The sequence below is a fragment of the Leptosomus discolor genome, chromosome 2, assembly GCF_034619465.1.
Source record: "Leptosomus discolor isolate bLepDis1 chromosome 2, bLepDis1.hap2, whole genome shotgun sequence".
NCBI lineage: Eukaryota > Metazoa > Chordata > Aves > Leptosomiformes > Leptosomidae > Leptosomus > Leptosomus discolor.
The window spans coordinates 126648892-126665535 of record NC_141392.1 but is presented as its reverse complement, the minus strand read 5'-3'; the positions used below and the strand labels follow the sequence as shown (position 1 = coordinate 126665535).

The following is a 16644-nucleotide window of genomic DNA, read 5'->3' as shown; positions in this document are numbered from 1 at the left end:
GGGGGTGACGGGGGGGTGTCCCAGGTTGGGGGGGGGGGGCAGGAGAAGGTTGCTGGGTACCATCTCTGGGGGTGAGGGGGGGGGGTCCCAGATGGGGGGGGGGACGGAGAGGAGAGGACTGCTGGATGCCATCTCTGGGGGTGAAGGGGGATCCCAGATGGGGGGGGGGTGCAGGAGAGGGCTGCTGGGTGCCATCTCTGGAGGTGATGGGGGGGTCCCAGATAGGGGGGGGGCAGGAGAAGGCTGCTGGATGCCATCTCTGGGGGTGATGGGGGGGTCCCAGATAGGGGGGGGCAGGAGAGGACTGCTGGGTGCTATCTCTGGGGGTGAGGGGGGATCCCAGATGGGGGGGGGGGGGCAGGAGAGGACTGCTGGGTGCCATCTCTGGGGGTGGGGGGGGGGTCCCAGATGGGGGGGGGGGGCAGGAGAGGACTGCTGGGTGCCATCTCTGGGGGTAAGGGGGGGTCCCACGTTGGGGAGAGGGGTCAGAAGATGACTCCGGGGTCCCACCTCTGGGGCTGAGGAGGGGTCTCGGGGCGGGGGGGGGGGGGCTGTGTGGATGGCAGAGGCCTCCCGGGCCCCACCTCCGGGGTGGTCTGGGGGGGTGCCAGGTCCGGGGGGGGGGGGGGGGGCAGAAGGGGGGGGCCGGGGCTGCCGTGCTCCCCCCCACCCCGTACCCCAAACGCACCAACGAAGCCCAGGCCCGAGGGGCGACCCCCGACCCCCCCCCGACCCCCAGGCCGTTACCTGCCGCCGCCGCCGCCGCCGTTTGAATCCCGCGCGCGGGAACCGCCGCCCGCTACGGCGGCCGCGGGCGGACAAAGCGCAGCGGAACGCGGGAAAGGGGGGGGGGGGCGGGGGCGGGGTCAAACCAGAGGGGCGGGGCCTTTGTGGGCGAGGGAGGGGCTTGGGGGGGGGCTCGGGGGGGGGGGTCGCCAAGCTTTTGGGGGGCGGGGGTTGGAGGGCGCCATAGTGCTTTTGGAGGGGGGGTGGGTGGTCTGTTGGGGGTCCCTGAGGTCTTGGAGGGTATTGGAGGGGGGCACCAGGGTGTTTGGGGGGGTTCTCTAGGGGTTCACAAGGCCTTGGGGGGGGGTTCTGCTTGGGGTCCTCAAGCCTTTTTGGGGGTGTCTCTGGAGCGCAGTGTTGTCCCCAGGCCCTTGGGGGGGGGTCTCTGTGGGGTCCTCAATCCATTGGGGGAGGGGCTCTGTGGGGCTCTGTGGGGTTCCCAGGCCCTTTGGGGGGTCTTTGTGGGGTCCTCAATCCATGGGGCAGGGGCTCTGTGGGGTCCCCATGCCCTTGGGGGTGTCTTTGTGGGGTCCTGAATCCATGGGGGAGGGGCTCTGTGGGGTCCCCATGCCCTTGGGGGTGTCTTTGTGGGGTCCTCAACCTATGGGGGAGTCTCTGTGAGGTCCTCATGCCCTTGATGGGGGTCTTTGTGGGGTCCTCAACCCATGGGGGAGGGTCTCTGTGGGGTTCCCGCACCCCTGGGGTGGGTTTCTGTGGGGTCCCCAGGCCCTTGGTAGGGCCTCCATGGGATTGCCAACCCTTTGGGGGGGGGTGTCTCTGTTGGACCCCCAGGCCATGGGGTGCGTGGAGTGTCTCTGGGGTTCAACAGGGTTCCTAATCCCTTGAGGGCTCTCCATGGGGTCCCCAAGCCCTTGGGGGGGGTGGGGTGGGTATCTCTGGGGCTCTCCAAGCCCCTGGGGGGATGTTTCTGCAGGGCCCCAAGCTCTTGGGGGGCGGGCATCTCTGGGAGGTCCCCAAGCCCTTGGGGGGGTTTCTCTGTGGGTGGGCTTTGGGGTCTCAGGCACCCCAGGGTGCTCCGTACCCCCACCAGCACGCAAGGGCTTCTTGAACCACGTGGTCTGCATTTATGCCCCCCCCTCGTGCATCCTCACCCCGCACCCCCCTAAATCCCCATCGCTCTTTGACAACCCCTCCCCCCCTTCTGAGCATGTCCGTGCCACCCCAGTAGAGAATAATAAAAAGCCATTTATTTCTCTAATAATAAAACCATTTTAGGAAGCACAGGTGAGATCCACAGGGTGGGCTGAGCCCCCCCCGGACCCCCGCAGCCAAACTAAGGGTGTGTGTGTGTGTCCCCTTGTCACGGCACCAGGCATTTCACGCCGGCGTCCTCGGCGTGGCCGCAGTTGGTCTTGCCCCAGGTGGAGAAGCTGCAATGCAGAAGGCTCTCCTCTGTCCCCTTGCAGGAGACGTCGTCCATCCAGATCCTCCCGGTGCCTGCAAAAAAAAAGACAGGGAATCGGTGAGCGGCACCGGCATCGCTGGCACCCTCGGTGGATCCCCTCCCACCGAGCCCACGTGCATCGCTGCGTCACCAGGGTCAAGCAGAAATCACTCAAGCCCTTCTTGAACAAAAGGCTCCATCTATTATGAAAGTTCCCTCCCCTATGATATCGATCCTTCTTTAAAGTGTATGAATTGTGTTAAAATATAGATTATACACTGTGGTGTAAAGAGCTCGCGGAGTTTTAGTGGAGATTTTTGTGGTTTTCATGCTTAAGGAAAACAAACAAAAGGACTGGAAATAAGGATTTTGCTTCTTGGAAGCTTCAAGCTGCGCATCCATGGAGGATGAAGGATGCCCCCGGATGACTGAGATAACGGCAGCATCTTATAGCCCCCCCTGACATGGCTTTGAGACCCTCCCAGCATCACAGATCAGGAACTTGAGCAAGACCAGCTCTAGGGACGTCGGGATCAGCAGACAAGCAGCAAAACCGCTGCAAAAATAGAGTTGTTCTGCAAGGCTTTTCCTGGGATTAATCAGCAGTAACGAGGGTGTTAGTGATTAGTCCAATCGTGTTGTACCTGAACGCCCGAAGGGGAGAAGAACCCCATTTAAAACCACATTTGGGTGCCCCGATTTGGCCGGGCCACCCCGTGTGCAGGACTAAATATTGACTTTTGTGGTTTCACACTTTGCATCCCAGCTTTTCGCCTTGCTCGGCACGAATTGTCATGTTGCATCCGAATTCCCCACCGCTGCAAGCCACCCTTGCCAAGGCTCTGTGCTGGGGTTGCTGCCCCCCAGAATGATGGGGAGCGTCTGGTCCCCTGCCCAAGTCCCCCAGCAATGGGTTGGCAAACGCCTCCGTTTTTTTCATGGTTCATAATAACGTGGAGTGTCCCTCAAGGGTCCCTACTGGGACCAACACTATTTAATATCTTCATCAACGACCTCGATGGTGGGATTGAGGGCACCCTCAGCAAGGCTGCTGATGACACCAAGCTGAGAGGTGCAGCTGATTTGCTGGAGGGATGGGATGCCACCCAGAGGGACCTTGGTGGGCTCGAGAAGCGGCTCTCGTGAAGTTCAACAGCGCAAGGTTCTGCATCTGGGTTGGGGCAATCCCCAATATCAACACAGATGATGGATGGATGGATGGATGGATGGATGGATGGATGGATGGATGGATGGATGGATGGGGAGGAGTCCTCTGGAGAAGAACTTGGGGGTGTTGGTTGCTCAACATGACCTGTCAACGAGCGCTGGCAGCCCAGAAAGCCAATGGCCTCCTGGGCTGCACCCAGAGCAGCGTGGGCAGCGGGTCGAGGGAGGGGATTCTGCCCCTCTGCTCCGCTCTGGTGAGACCCCCCTGAAGGGCTGCATCCAGCTCTGGGGGCACCAGCACAAGACAGACACGGACCTGCTCGAGCGGGTCCAGAGGAGGCCACGAAGATGCTGAGGGGCTGGAGCAGCTCCCTGTGAGGACAGGCTGAGAGAGGTGGGGGTGTTCAGCCTGGAGAGGAGAAGGCTCCGGGGAGACCTTGGAGCGGCCTGGCAGTGCTGAAAGGGGCTGCAGGAGAGGTGGGGAGGGACTCTGGATCAGGGAGGGGAGTGATAGGGCAGGGGGCAACAGTTTGGAACAGAAAGAGGGGAGATTTAGATTAGAGATTAGGAAGAAATTCTTCCCTGTGAGGGTGGCGAGACCCTGGCCCAGGTTGCCCAGAGCAGCCGTGGCTGCCCCCTCCCTGGCAGGGCTCCAGGCCAGGCTGGATGGGGCTGGGAGCAACCTGGTCTGGTGGGAGGTGTCCCTGCCCATGGCAGGGGGGTTGGAACTGAGTGGTCTTTGAAGTCCCTCCCAACCCAACCCCTGCTACGATTCTATGAGTCTCTGCATTCACCCCTGTGCCAACGTAGATCCCAGCTCTGCCCTCATGGGTGATGGGTGCAGCACAGTCCATCTGGCACGTGGCAGTGGGGTAGCCCCAGATTTTGGGGGCTACCAAGCCCCTGGGGATGCTGTCCTAGGTTACAGTGTAAGATGTGCCCAAAAAAGTATTCTATTACCATCTTCAGGGGCTGTTGAGACCAGGCGGGGCGGTGCTCCCTGCCTCCCCCCTCTGGACTATCTCCTGTTCATGGGCACAGCAATGCCTCATCGCCTGACCCATCGATAACTCCCTCCTGGGCTATCTCCTGTTAATGGCCCATCAAGGAACTGCCTCACGACTCCCCATCCCATGGTGAGATGCTCCGCCCGGGGGGAAGGAGCCAAGCAGTCCAGGCCAAATAAAAACTGAGATTTTGAACACCCTAGCAGCCTTCTTCCACTGGATTCCCAGAGGAGTTTCCCCCCCACCCACTGGAGTTCCAGAGGACAAGAGCTACCTACCTACCACTGGACCTTCGGAGGAAGACCAGACCCTTTTACCTGATCGCTGCTTCCACAGAACTACGCCCATCGCTTCAGGAGGACTGCAGCCAGCATCTTATCGGACTGCTACTGCCCCCCTAACAGGGGGTCAGGTTGTATTCCTGACTCTGTCAGTGTAAACCAGGGGGTTGTTTGTTTTTCCCTGCCTTGTGTTATATATATATATATATAAGTAAAGAACTGTTATTCCTATTCCCCATATCTTTGCCTGAAGGCCCCTTAATTTCAAAATCATAATAATTTGGAGGGAAGGGGGTTGCACTTTCCATTTCAAGGGAGGCTCCTGCCTTCCTCCGCAGACACCTGTCTTTCAAACCAAGACAGATGCACAGTCCCTGTTCTGGTGGAAACATCCCCGGGAGAGACACCAGCCACCAGCACGCGGTGGCTTGTGGCTGTGGTTAAACTGGATGTACCATGCTCGATGGGGAACGAATGGGGTCCTCCTGCCCCACCAAGGATGACCAAAGGTGGCACTGCGGTATGGCAGGACCTTTGGGGCTGTGCCTCTGCACCTGCTAGGCATCCACAGGCTGCTGGGTGGGGGGATTTGGGCACTTTCATTGCTGTGCTGAGGGGGTCACAGGAGAAGGAGCTGCAGCTCTATGCAGTTGGGACAACCCAAATCAAGCCCATGCCCCAACACAGGCTCTGGACGGTGCGTGTGCCAGGTCTCCAGCTGGCTCCACCAGATTAGGGAGGTGGTAGAGGACCAGGGTGGGAGACAGAGGGAAGAAACCCGGGTGTGCTCAGCCAGGGCAATGGCGATGAAACAAACTCTGAGGTTTCCCAAGGTGGGCGTGAAGGACACCAACTCTTGGAGAGGTCCAGCTGCAGTCACAGAGCAGGTCTGGTCAACCAACACGGTCACGACTAGATGGTGGTCATGGTGACTACCTGCTTTTGGGAACCGTTAGAGGATCACCACTGGAGAGAAAGCAACTCAAGGAGTTAAAAAGCCTACATGGAAAGGGAGCTGGTCTGGGCAGAACCACACCAACCCAACAGTTTGGGGCCAAAGGCCACCCCTCCACCCGCCAAAGTGTTCCTGACATTTCCCCTATGTTTTTAAAACTTTTCCTTAATTTTTTTTTTCCCTCCTTTTGTTATTCTAAAGAGAAAATAGTTCTCAAAAGCCACGTCCAGCTGAAAAACCCAAAGTGTTTGTTCAAAAACAACAAACCCGGGGCTGGTTCTCCGGTGCTGAGTCAGCGCGCGGCAGGGCGTGCGCGCCGAGGGAGCCGGAGCAGGGGAAGGAGCCGCCTGGGCCACCGCCAGCGATGTGCTCGCACGCGGTCCCGCAAGCCAACGCCAAAATATTTGTAGACACCCGGGGCTGGCCGTGCTGTATGAACCCGTGTTCGGCCAGACTGAACTTTCTCAGGCCACCACAACCCATGTCCTGCTCGGGAGAGACGTGCTGGGTGCCTCCAGGATCATTTTGGCGGGGGGTGTTTCTGGTTTGTTTACAGCTGGCCCCAGGTATCTGTGCTGGGTGAGGTGGGGGGAGAGGGGGAAGGGTCTCACCTTGGCCGAACCTGGCCATGCGGTACACCTCCTCAGCGCCTCGGAAGCCCAGCATCCGGCACACCACGTCTCCATCCTTCTTGTCCCAGCCGTCGTCGCACACCGTGCCCCAACGCCGGTCGTAGAAGACCTCCACTCGTCCCTCGTGGGAGCCGGAGCCGTTCACCAGCCGAATCATCCCCTCCTCGGCAGCTGCTGGTGGGAAGAGAGAGGAAGGTCGGAAGGGGCATGATGGCATCTCCCAGCGCTGTCCCTCACCCGCCTTGGACCACCTCCGAGGTGTCCTCTCTGTGCAGCTGCAGAAAGCACTGGGTGATGCACCTCCAGGAGACCTGGGGACATCCCACCACTGGAGGGGTTCCCATCAAACCCAGGGTTTTGCTGGAGGAGGCTGAGCCTTGCAATGGCCGTGCCAAGACGGGAAACCTGTTTGTAGCCTAAAAGTGCTGCAGGGAGGGCAGGCGCCAAGCAAGGGTCAGTCCTGAAGCCACCAAGGTGAGACCAAATGGAGTCAGCTCAGGCTTGCAAGGAGAAGAGAGATCCGAGCAACCACACAGGGAGAGGAAGATGCCAGCAAAACTGGGGCACAAATGGTTTCCAGAAGGGACTAGAAAGGGAATCTCGGGTGATTGGGAGGTTCTTCCAGCCTGGAGACGGGACGCTGGACCAAGTCCACACCACTCAGGTGGACCCTGACTTCGTGCTTGAGGGGGTGGTGAGGACAAAATACCAAACTGGGGTGGTGGGACATGGTTTGTCCTCCTCCCCACCATGGCATTGCTCCCAGTTGCCTTTCTGTGGCTGCTCAGCCTTCCTCCCCCCATCACCACCCTCCTGCCAGGCGAGACCAGCATGGTCACCCTTCATCCTTCAGCCAGGGAGAGGCACGGGGTGGTGGTGGTTTATCTGACAGGGGAACGACCGAAGAGCTCAGCTCCAAAACCAAACTGCAACGGTTCTTCCTACACCCCCAGCCAAGGAAACTCAGAGAGAGGAATATGCCACGAATCCTATTATTTGGGATGAGAAAAGGGGTCGAACGGAGAAAAATCGCTGTCAGGCAGCTGGGCTTGCTCCGTGACTCACCGTGGGCTGGGACAGCAGCCACGGGTGGAGCTGGGCTTCCCCAAACAAGGTTGTACTGCAGCTCCTTGGAGATTTTTTTATTTAAAGAGGTTTTCTCAAAGCCAGGGTTTGTTTGTTTTTTTTTTTTTTTTTTTTTTTTTTTTCCCCTGTCAAAACACACGTTCCCGTTGGAAATGCTCAATGACACTAGTTCTCAAATGCGAAGATAAATGGGGTTTGGGTTGCTGTGTGAAGCATTTCCAGGCAGACTGAGGTGTCCTCCTCAATGACCATCAAAACTCCAGCTCATCCTCTACATCCCATGCTGGTGGAGAGGGAGTTGGGGGGCTGCACCCCACTTCCATGGCACCAAAACCACGGCAACCACAGCCACTGCCAAAGTCCCAGCAATGTAAAAGGGAACAAAATATTCTCATCTGTGATTTTGCCGGCACACGGACCATGGCAGCTTCTCAAGTGATAAACCCAAAAGGTCTCCAGCACCTCACCAAGAAGTGACCGGTGCAGAGGGAGCTGCCAAGAGCTGGGTAAAATCTGACATTAGAATCATAGAATCATTAGGTTGGAAAAGACCTCTGAGATCATCAAGTCCAACTGTCAGCCCAACACCTCATGTCCAAGTGCTATATCAACAGGTTTGGTTTTTTTTTTTTTTGAACACCTCCAGGGATGGTGACTCAACCACTTTCCTAGGCAGCGTGGTCCAAGGTTTGACCACATTGGTCCAGCATCTGGTTTAACTCCGCGGTGGTGAGATATCATGGGCAATGGTGCCTGTCTGAGGTCTCTTGAGGTACCTTGGCCACCCAAGCTGGTGACCATGAGGTTGGCAGAGATGGGTGAAGCAGGTTCCCAGCCTGCCCCAGCCTCTCGGGGCTGGGAGGTGCAGGGTTAATGGGACATTGAGAGACCAGAGCAGCGTTTGGGTTCTGCTGCACAGAGATACAACGGGTTTTGGCACTGCTGGCTGCCTGGGACCTGCACAAAAGTTGTTTTTTTTTCATGTTTCAGGCTCTGGGTTTTCCCTGGCCCACTCCCAGTGGGAACTGGGCCACCTCTTCCAGTGACCTCCAGAAAACACGGTTCTTGCTTGGCTTCGGCACCAGCCGATCTCCCAGTTCCAGGACCCACTCAGGGTCAGGCTCAAGAAGCGGGTCTGGAAATCCTGAGCGTGATTTCCTGGGTCTGGGCAGAGCATTAGGTTCATGGAGGAGCCAGGAACCATCTCACTGATATTGTCCACAGTCCTGACATGGATCTGGAGGGGTGGCATCACATCTCAGCCAAGGGGCTTGTTTGGGATCTTGCCGGCTGTCTTCTTCAACCAGTCCCCGCTCTCTGGGGTGGGATGTCTCCTCCCACCCATGGAGCAGCTTCTCCGAGGCAGCTGCCTTGGCTCACCCCAGGGATGGTGTCATCTGAGGGCTCGATGAAGCGACTCTTCTGAGTCGAACACGTGTGCTGGAGCCGCAGACTCCTCCTGGAGCTGCCAGGGGAGCTGCTCCTGCCAAACCAAGCTTGTGCCGGGGCCAGCGCTGGTGTCCCCTGCAAGGGAGCCAGCCCAACCTCCCTGCTCCAGGCGAGCAAGTGGAGGGCAGGATGCGGCTGGGGAAACCCAGGGTCCAGCACTTCTCCTCCACCACTCAGGTCGAGGTGGCGAGCCATGCCGTGTCACCTTCCCAGGCCCCGGCCACTCACCCTGCATCACGCTGGGGGGGTCCCCTTGCCTGCTTGAGCTCCTGGCACCAGGAAAGGCCTCAGCTTTGTGGCCGTTGTCCCTCTTGTGCCCCAGGGGATCCTTCCCTGGGTGCTGTCCCCTGATGTGGGTGATGGTTACGGGAAAGCCAGAGCTAAATGAGGGACGGAGCCCCCCGCCAGGCAGAATCCACTCCGTGAAACCATCCAGCTCTGCCTCCAAAGCTTCCCTTGTTCCCTGGTGCCTGGAGAACATGCAGGTGACTGACAGTCCAGGACCAGCTCCCTGCATCCAGAAAGTTGGAGAGGGGCTTTTTACAAGGGCGTTTAGCGATCAGGCAAGGGGCAAAGGCTTTAAATGGAAAGAAGGAGGATTTAGATGAGATCTTAGGAAGAAGTTCTTCACCATGAGGGTGGTGAGACCCTGGCCCAGGTTGCCCAGAGCAGCTGTGGCTGCCCCCTCCCTGGCAGTGTTCAAGGCCAGGCTGGATGGGGCTGGGAGCGACCTGGTCTGGTGGGAGGTGTCCCTGCCCATGGCAGGGGGTTGGAACTGGATGGTCTTTGAGGTCCCTTCCAACCAAACCAGTCTATAATCCTATGATACCCACCATCAGCTTCTTGCTCATTCCAGTCCAGGACTAGCTCCGTATCTCCAACCCAAGCCAGTTGCTCATCCCAAAGTCCTTCATTCCTCCCCCTGTGAGTCCGTCCTCACCCCAGCTCTCTGCTGGATGCTCCTCAGAGCCTGTGCGTGCTGGAAGATGACGACTGCTTCCCCGAGGAGGGGAAGAGCTGTGCAACCAGGGCACCAATCCAGGCACCCCTGGGACATTCCCATTAATCAGCAGGGTGAGGGCCGCTAATAAAGCTGCAGAGCTCAGCCACGTGAGTCCCAGCCACAGCCCTTCCACTTGGTCTCTAACAAGCATTGCTTAGAAGGCTAATAAAAGCTAATAAAACCCAGCAGTCTCCTCCCAAACCAGTGCCAGCTGCCAGTAACGGCCCTGCAGCCCAGCCCAGCCCAGCCCATCCTGGGGCTGTTTTGGTGCCCATGAGCCCTGGGGACTCTGCAAAAGCTGCAGCTGGAGTTGGGGCTGCGCTCGGGTCCTGGCCCCAGTGAGCTGGCGGAACCATTGTGAGACACACCAGGACCAAACCAGGTTGTCCACCTCGTTGTGCTGCAGAAAGTTGCCCAGGATCAGGCCCTCCTGGGCTGCAGCTCAGGAGCATCCCAGACATGCTCTCTGCCTGCAGCAAACCCCTGCCTGCAAAGGGGCCCGGCCCCATCCGCCTTGGAGCAACTCCCTGGGCCCTTCCCTCCCCAACATACCCAATAAACCCTGAAAGAATCATCCTGTGCGTGTGCATTTGTTTGGCTGCAGCAATTACTTCCAAACCCCTTGACCTCCCTCCCTGTCCAGCCCCAAAACCAGCAAAACCAGAAAGGAAAAGCTAAAGAGGAGAAATAACTCCTGGTGGCCGGGAAAACAAGGGCCTGATTCTTTGCAGCTGGGCTGAGATATCATCTCTGCCCTGGTAATGGAGACCATCTGCCCCCAGTTCCCTGGACTCCCACCGCCCTCTCCTGCTGCCCCTGCTCTGCTCCAGTCCCTTTGGTTTGGGAATATGGGTGCAAACATCAAGTTTCCAGGGGGTAGATGTGGGGTACGTCCACCCCAGCAAATTAAATCGTGATATACCCCAGCATTTGTACTTTGCAGATGGGAACTAGCTGCTCTTGCCCACCATGCAGTGGCTGGAGAGGGCTGGGCTCCTCAGTCCTTGCTGGGGTGCTGGTGCACCCCACTGCGGTGCTCCCTGCTCCCCAGCTGCCTCTGCTGCTGTTCCCCATCTAACCCTGCCACCTCCTTGCTCTGTTTGGGTGTCGTAGTGGCAGGTGGCAGGGACCTGGAGCTCCTGCGTGGGTGCCTGAGGAAGGAGAGCTGTCCTTGGGGTGGCAGGAGATGTGTCCCCAAGGAAGGATGCCCCCAAGGAGGAGCATCCCTGGAGAGGCAGGAGGGATGTCCTCAGGGTGGCAGGAGGGAAGTCCCTGGGGAAGCAGGAGGGATGTCCCCAAGGAGGGATATCCCCAGGGGTGGCAGGAGAGATGTCCAAAGCTTGGATGAAACCATCAACATCTCCAGGGATCTCAGGGGTGAGCTCCCTGCACGGCGTAGCCGTAGCACAGCAGAGGATGGGCAGGCTCCAGCCCCAGGTTCATTCCTTGGACTTCCTTGGCTTGCCAGCCCGGAAGGCCAACGCTGGGGATCGGTGGGCACGTGCTGGCCCTGGCCCCAGAGGAAAGCCCAAAGCAGTGGCAGCGCTGCTGGGCACGGCCGCAGTCGGCGGCACGGGGTGGCCCCGCTGCCTCCATCCAAACGGGCTTTTCCATCTTTAATCCCTGGAAAAACGCTTCCTTGGGCCAATCCTGCCACAGGGCAGCGGGTGGAAGAGATCTGTCCTTCCAGCCCCTCGTTCCTCTCGCTGCCAGCTCCGGGGCTGTCCCTGGGTTGGTGATGTTTGCCAGCAAAATGCCCACGTGGGCGGGCGAGATCAGTCCTGAGCTTGATCCTGTTTGTTTCCCAGGGAGAAGCAGAGCATGGAAAGTCCCAACTGGCTTTGGGCATCTTCAACCCAACCCCATCAGCCTGGCCAGGGTCTAGGCACCCTGAGGGCTCCTGGGGCTGCAGAGCAAGGTGCTTTCCTCTGCTTGGCTTTGCCTTAATGTCACGACCGCTTTCCCTGAGCATCCTCGATCCTTGTACACGCTGACATCCCTCCCACCTCCCCGCTGCTCCGGCTCCTCCTTGCCCAGGCAGGAAAACCCAAGCACGGGGCTCACCAGGCATTTCCCTCTCTCCTGGGCTCCTAACCCCCCCCCCCCCAAATGCCACCAGAACCATGCCTGGAGCATCAAGGAGACAACCGTGAGCGAGCGCTTACCCGTGCTGCCACCTCGGTCCCCCTTCTCTCCCTTCGGACCTCGGTCACCTGGGAAAAGAAAGAGCATGGGGCATAAATCTCGCTAAAATCAGATTTTTTTTACTGGATATCCTGCTCTTAGGTAACGCTGTGTGTCTGCAGCTCTTGGAGGGCTTTATCAGTTGAGGGAAACTGAGGCACAAAGCAGCAATTGGCATGGGGCCAGCTGCTCCCTGGGTTCCGTGTGTTTGTATTTCATGCCCAAAGTGCTTCTGCGGGGGTGGAGGGGGCTCTGCCCTGGGTGCCCCTTCGCTGGGGGGTTTGGGGCTGTGCAATAACCCCCTGCTCCACGCTCAGGGTAAGGATGGGAGGATGGGGACACCCCCCCCCCTCCGCCCCCAAAATCCTCCTGGGGTGCATGTCCCATAGCAACGTCCCGAGGACGGAGGGCTGGGGGTCCCTCAAACCATCCCATCCGCTCTGCCCCCCCCCCCGTGAACAGCCACTCCCTGACTGCAGGGCAGCAGCAGAGCAGGAAGAAAGGAAAGCAAACCCTGAATTTGGGGCTGAAAAATCCCTATTTGGGGCTAAACACGCTTCGTTTTGCAGGGGGGGAAGGGACGTGGGTTCCTGCAGCCTCGGTTGCCTGTTCCTGCACCCGGCTGGTACCTCCCCACGAGGAGACGGCTGAACCCAAATCCCATATCCATCGAGAAGCACCGATGCTGGGGGGGTTCAGACCAGCTGGGTAAACAGGCTGCCTTCACAAACACGCCTATTTCTGTATAAAAATCAAGAGCTCAATAATTATCTGTGTCACGGCTTGACTTTCCCCCCCGGCTCGTGAGCGCGGGCTGCCTCTGCCTGCGTCCCACCACCTCCCTTAACCCCTGCCCACGCTCCGGCTTCGCTTTTGCAGGCAGCAGCCATGTGTTCCTGCGGTGTGCACCACCGAAAACACCGTCCTGAGTGGGGCTGTGGGCTTGGAAAGTCCTGCCTTTACCCTGAGGTGAAGAAGCTGAGGAAGGCTCTGGGCTGCTCCGGCCAGCGGCGCGCCAGGCGAGCCCCAGCCCTTCAGCGTGGCCCCGCTTCGACGTATCCTCCTCTTTTGTCTCCGTGTAAGAACAACAAACAACACACACACACACACACACACACATGCTCAGAAAAATGTCTTATAAAATAAAATAGTAAAATAATAATAATAATAAAAAAAAAGCGTGCAGGAAATTCTTGCCCTTTAACTCGGAGGCTCTGGGAAGGAGGGATTGCTCCCCTGGGCAGCCGCAGCTGTGTCAGATGGAGGAAAGCTGCCTGCAGCCTGCCCCGCTGATGGGAACCAGATGACAACAGCCCCCCCGAGCAGCGGGAGAGAGGCCAAAGATGCTGCTCGCCGGCACGTGATGATACTGGGGCGCTGGAGCAGCCTGTGTTCTCCACCACCTTCCTTCCCCAGCCCGGAGAAAACGGGGTTGGGAAGGAAAAATGATGGTTCTTATGTGTTTGTCCCCCCAAAATCTGGCTCTTCTGGAGCAGAAGTGCTTTCCCTGCAGAGTGTGGGCTGCATTGTATGGAGTGGAGTGAAGGTGGAAAGGTGGAGCTTGAGGGACAGGAATATACCAGCTGCGGTGGGCAGAAACGCAAAGGTCTGAAACTCCTGGAGTAGATAACTCAACTGGTGGATTGTTGCTGGTCTCAGGGAGGTGACAGCAACTGGGACAAGTCAGGGACTTCAGAGATGTTGCAGAGGAAGGAAATGCTCTGGGAGACCTCAACCATCAGAAATGGTGAGGAATCCTTAAGGAAATGACCAAGGCAAAAAAATTCGGCACAAATTGAAACCGGACGGCGCTGCTGCGAGAGGAACAGGCTGCCCAGAGAGGTGGGCGATGCCCCGTCCCTGGAAACATTCCAGGTCTTGTTGGACAGCGCTCTGAGCAACCTGATCTAGCTGAAGATGGCCTTGCCCGTGGCAGGGGGCTGGACTAGATGGCCTCTAAATGTCCCTTCATGCCCAAAGCTGGCAGAAGAGAGCGGAGCTGGTGGGTGAGACCTCTCCTGCAGCTGGGAATGCCGTGGAGGAAACCAGGCAGAGCAAGATGCCCAGCAGCACATCTTCAGGGCCAGATGTTGCTCGCCTGGGAGCCCTGACGTGGGTGTCATCAGCCAACGGAGTGCACCTGGGTCTCCAAAAATCAGTAGGTGGGCTCAGCTTAAGGATGCTGAGCTGTTAAAAATGGGTCCAGTGCCCTTGAGGAGCGGGAACTGGTTACGGATGGGGAATGGGAGCTGGTGGAGGAGACAGCGAGGGCAGCCCCATAAGCAATCCTGAGGTCGCCTGTGGCCTGGGACAGTGACACTGTGCATGCCACCATGCTCTCTGCGGGGCAGCCGGGCCCATCTCAAGTGTTGCTGGGAACAGCCCATCATCGGAGACGATGCTGCTTTGGGATGTGTTAGGCGGGTCTAACCAAAAGTTTCTCCTCCCCATCCCCAACCTCTGCTAGATTTAGGCTGAGTTGGGGTTTTGTTGGTGTTTTTTTTTTTGGTTTTGGGGTTTTTTTAGCTTCATATACATCTGGCAGAGGAAAAACCCTTTAAAAGAAAGAAGCACTTGGTGGACGATGCCAACAGACTCACAAGGGTGCTTTAAAACACATCCCATCCCCTCTGCCTTATCCTTCCCCATCCACCTCGGCTTTTCCTGTGCAGTCCTCCCAGGCCCCTTCATTGCCTTGCTCTCCTGGAAGGTTTTTCTCCTTCTTTTCTCTTTTTCCCTTCTCCTCATCTCTCTTTTCTCCACACAAGCTCTCCGGTGAGCAGAGAGGACAGTCCCTTTGGTGGTACAGCTTCCTGACTTCCCCCTGGGGTCAAGCCCAGCTCTCCGAGGTGTCAGGGCTGGAGAGCATCCCCAGCTGAGGACAAAGTTCCTGTGAGCTGGAAAGGAGGGACCCTCGGGGTTGGGACTGAGCCCACGAGATCAGGAGAACCCCTTGCTGACATCACTCTGGTCCTACCGGTGCCTTCACCCAGAGAGGGTCAAGGTCTTGCTCGACCATTTCCTACTGCGGGTGAATCAGTGCAGCTCAGTCTGTTTTTTTCTGGACTAGGCGCACGATTTTGGTGCAGATGCCATGACGAAAGACCCTCAGCTCTTCCCATGGCAGAAGCTTGCTCCCCACTGCCATCCTGCTCCTTGGCCATCACCTCTGCTCCAAAAATCAGCACTGCTGAGAGAGGCAAGACACAAAACCTACAAAGCTCAGGGGAGAGGACCTCCCTGGAGGAGGGTGGAAGGAGCTCCTGGGTCTGCAGGGTGAGGTGGGACACCATGGTCTCAGAGCAAGCCCCAGGAGAAGCTGCCAAACTCCCACCTTCCCAGGCAGAAACGTGTTCTCCCTCCAGCAATATGCCGAAATCCTCCTCCTTGCCTGCCTGTGGTGTTTAGGAAGGGGACTTCTCTTATTGACCCGAATTTATCCATAAATTAGCCATCCCTACCTTGGCTCGTTTACTGCTATTTCCTCCTGACCATGTTCCCTGCAGGATGTTCTCCATGGAAGAGTGAAGAAGACTGATGTGTACTCACTTTACAGAATAATTTTCCCCATTTGGAAATGAGGAAAATAATACTGCACTGGGGTAATTTTGAGGGAAAATGCATCCAGGATAGGAAAATACCAACAAGGGAAAATACTCAGGACTCTGCTGCGGAGAGGAGAAGCTGTTCCTTGACCAGATCAGACCATCTTTGTGAGACGGTTTGACCTGGGATTTTTGGTGAGGAGGCTCATCGACCCCAGATGCCTCCCCCCCTCCCCAGAATAAGCTGCATTTCCTAGGGAACCGATAGCTCTCCTGTGCTCAGAAGAAAGTCATTATAGATGTGTAAGACTAGTGCTGCAGAAAAACAGGCCTTTACTTAAAGCCCGGGTTTGGACTGTTGCCTAACTCGGTGTCTGTTTCCTATAAATCTCAGAGAATCCCATAAACTGTAGAAATTCAGTTCTTGCTGCCAGCGTCGTTTGCTATTTATTGGAGAAGGGGTTGGATGAAACCCCCTTATCTGAGCACCCCTGACCCCTGGGAAGTGGGGTCTGTAGTTTGGGGCTCCCTTCCTGGGGGAAACATCCAAGCCCTGGAAGTGACTTCCGTCCACATGGGCCAGCAAGGGGAGGTGGAGGGAGGGACCCCTGTGCTGGTGACGGGCTCTGGTGGGACCTGGGGGTGGTCTATCTACCCAAGGGGGATGCCTGATGGCTTTGCTGCCGTGGAGTCATCCTCACCCCAAACCAAGGACGCCTCCAAGAAATGCATGGGGAAGGGGGTGCATCAAGGCCACAGCTGGTGGAGCCCTGGAGACAGCTTAACCTTCTTCAAGCCAAGAGGCCTCCTCAGATACAGGGGTTACTCTACACCGGTGAAAGGATCATGGATAGAAGCAATGCAGCACATGGCAAAGATTCACCGATCCTTTGGCACGCTGTCTGATCCATCGCCTCCCAAAATGAAGAGGAGAAGTGCTTCATCTCCCCGGGCAAGGGGGCTTGAGATGCAGATGAGCTTTGGGGAAGGGTCACCAGGCTCATGGGGGTTGATGCTCTACTGCTGTGGTGTGGCTACGACTCTCCCCTGAAGGCAGGAGTTGTGCTGGGGTTGTCTCCATCACTCCTGGGCTGGTAAGCACTGGAGAAAGGTTTCATCCTCAGTGTTGGGTCTTCAGAGAGCT

General features: G+C 57.7%; 1 protein-coding gene across 3 annotated transcripts in view; it reads right to left on the bottom strand.

Annotated features, from left to right (window-relative positions):
- Nucleotides 1-2107: 2107 nt before the first annotated feature.
- Nucleotides 2108-16644, bottom strand: part of SCARA5 (scavenger receptor class A member 5) — a 38253-nt gene continuing 23716 nt past the window's right edge. Inside the window, exons 6-9 of one of the 3 annotated variants that reach the window (XM_086461735.1) lie at nt 11937-11984; nt 9273-9275; nt 6213-6407; nt 2108-2244 (exon numbers count right to left, since the gene is read on the bottom strand). In XM_086461735.1, the coding sequence (XP_086317861.1) occupies nt 2108-2244; nt 6213-6407; nt 9273-9275; nt 11937-11984 (383 nt within the window). Of the gene's footprint in view, nt 2245-6212; nt 6408-9272; nt 9276-11919; nt 11985-16644 lie in introns of all 3 variants that reach the window. The other 2 variants (XM_086461734.1, XM_086461736.1) reach the window with 2 other exon arrangements.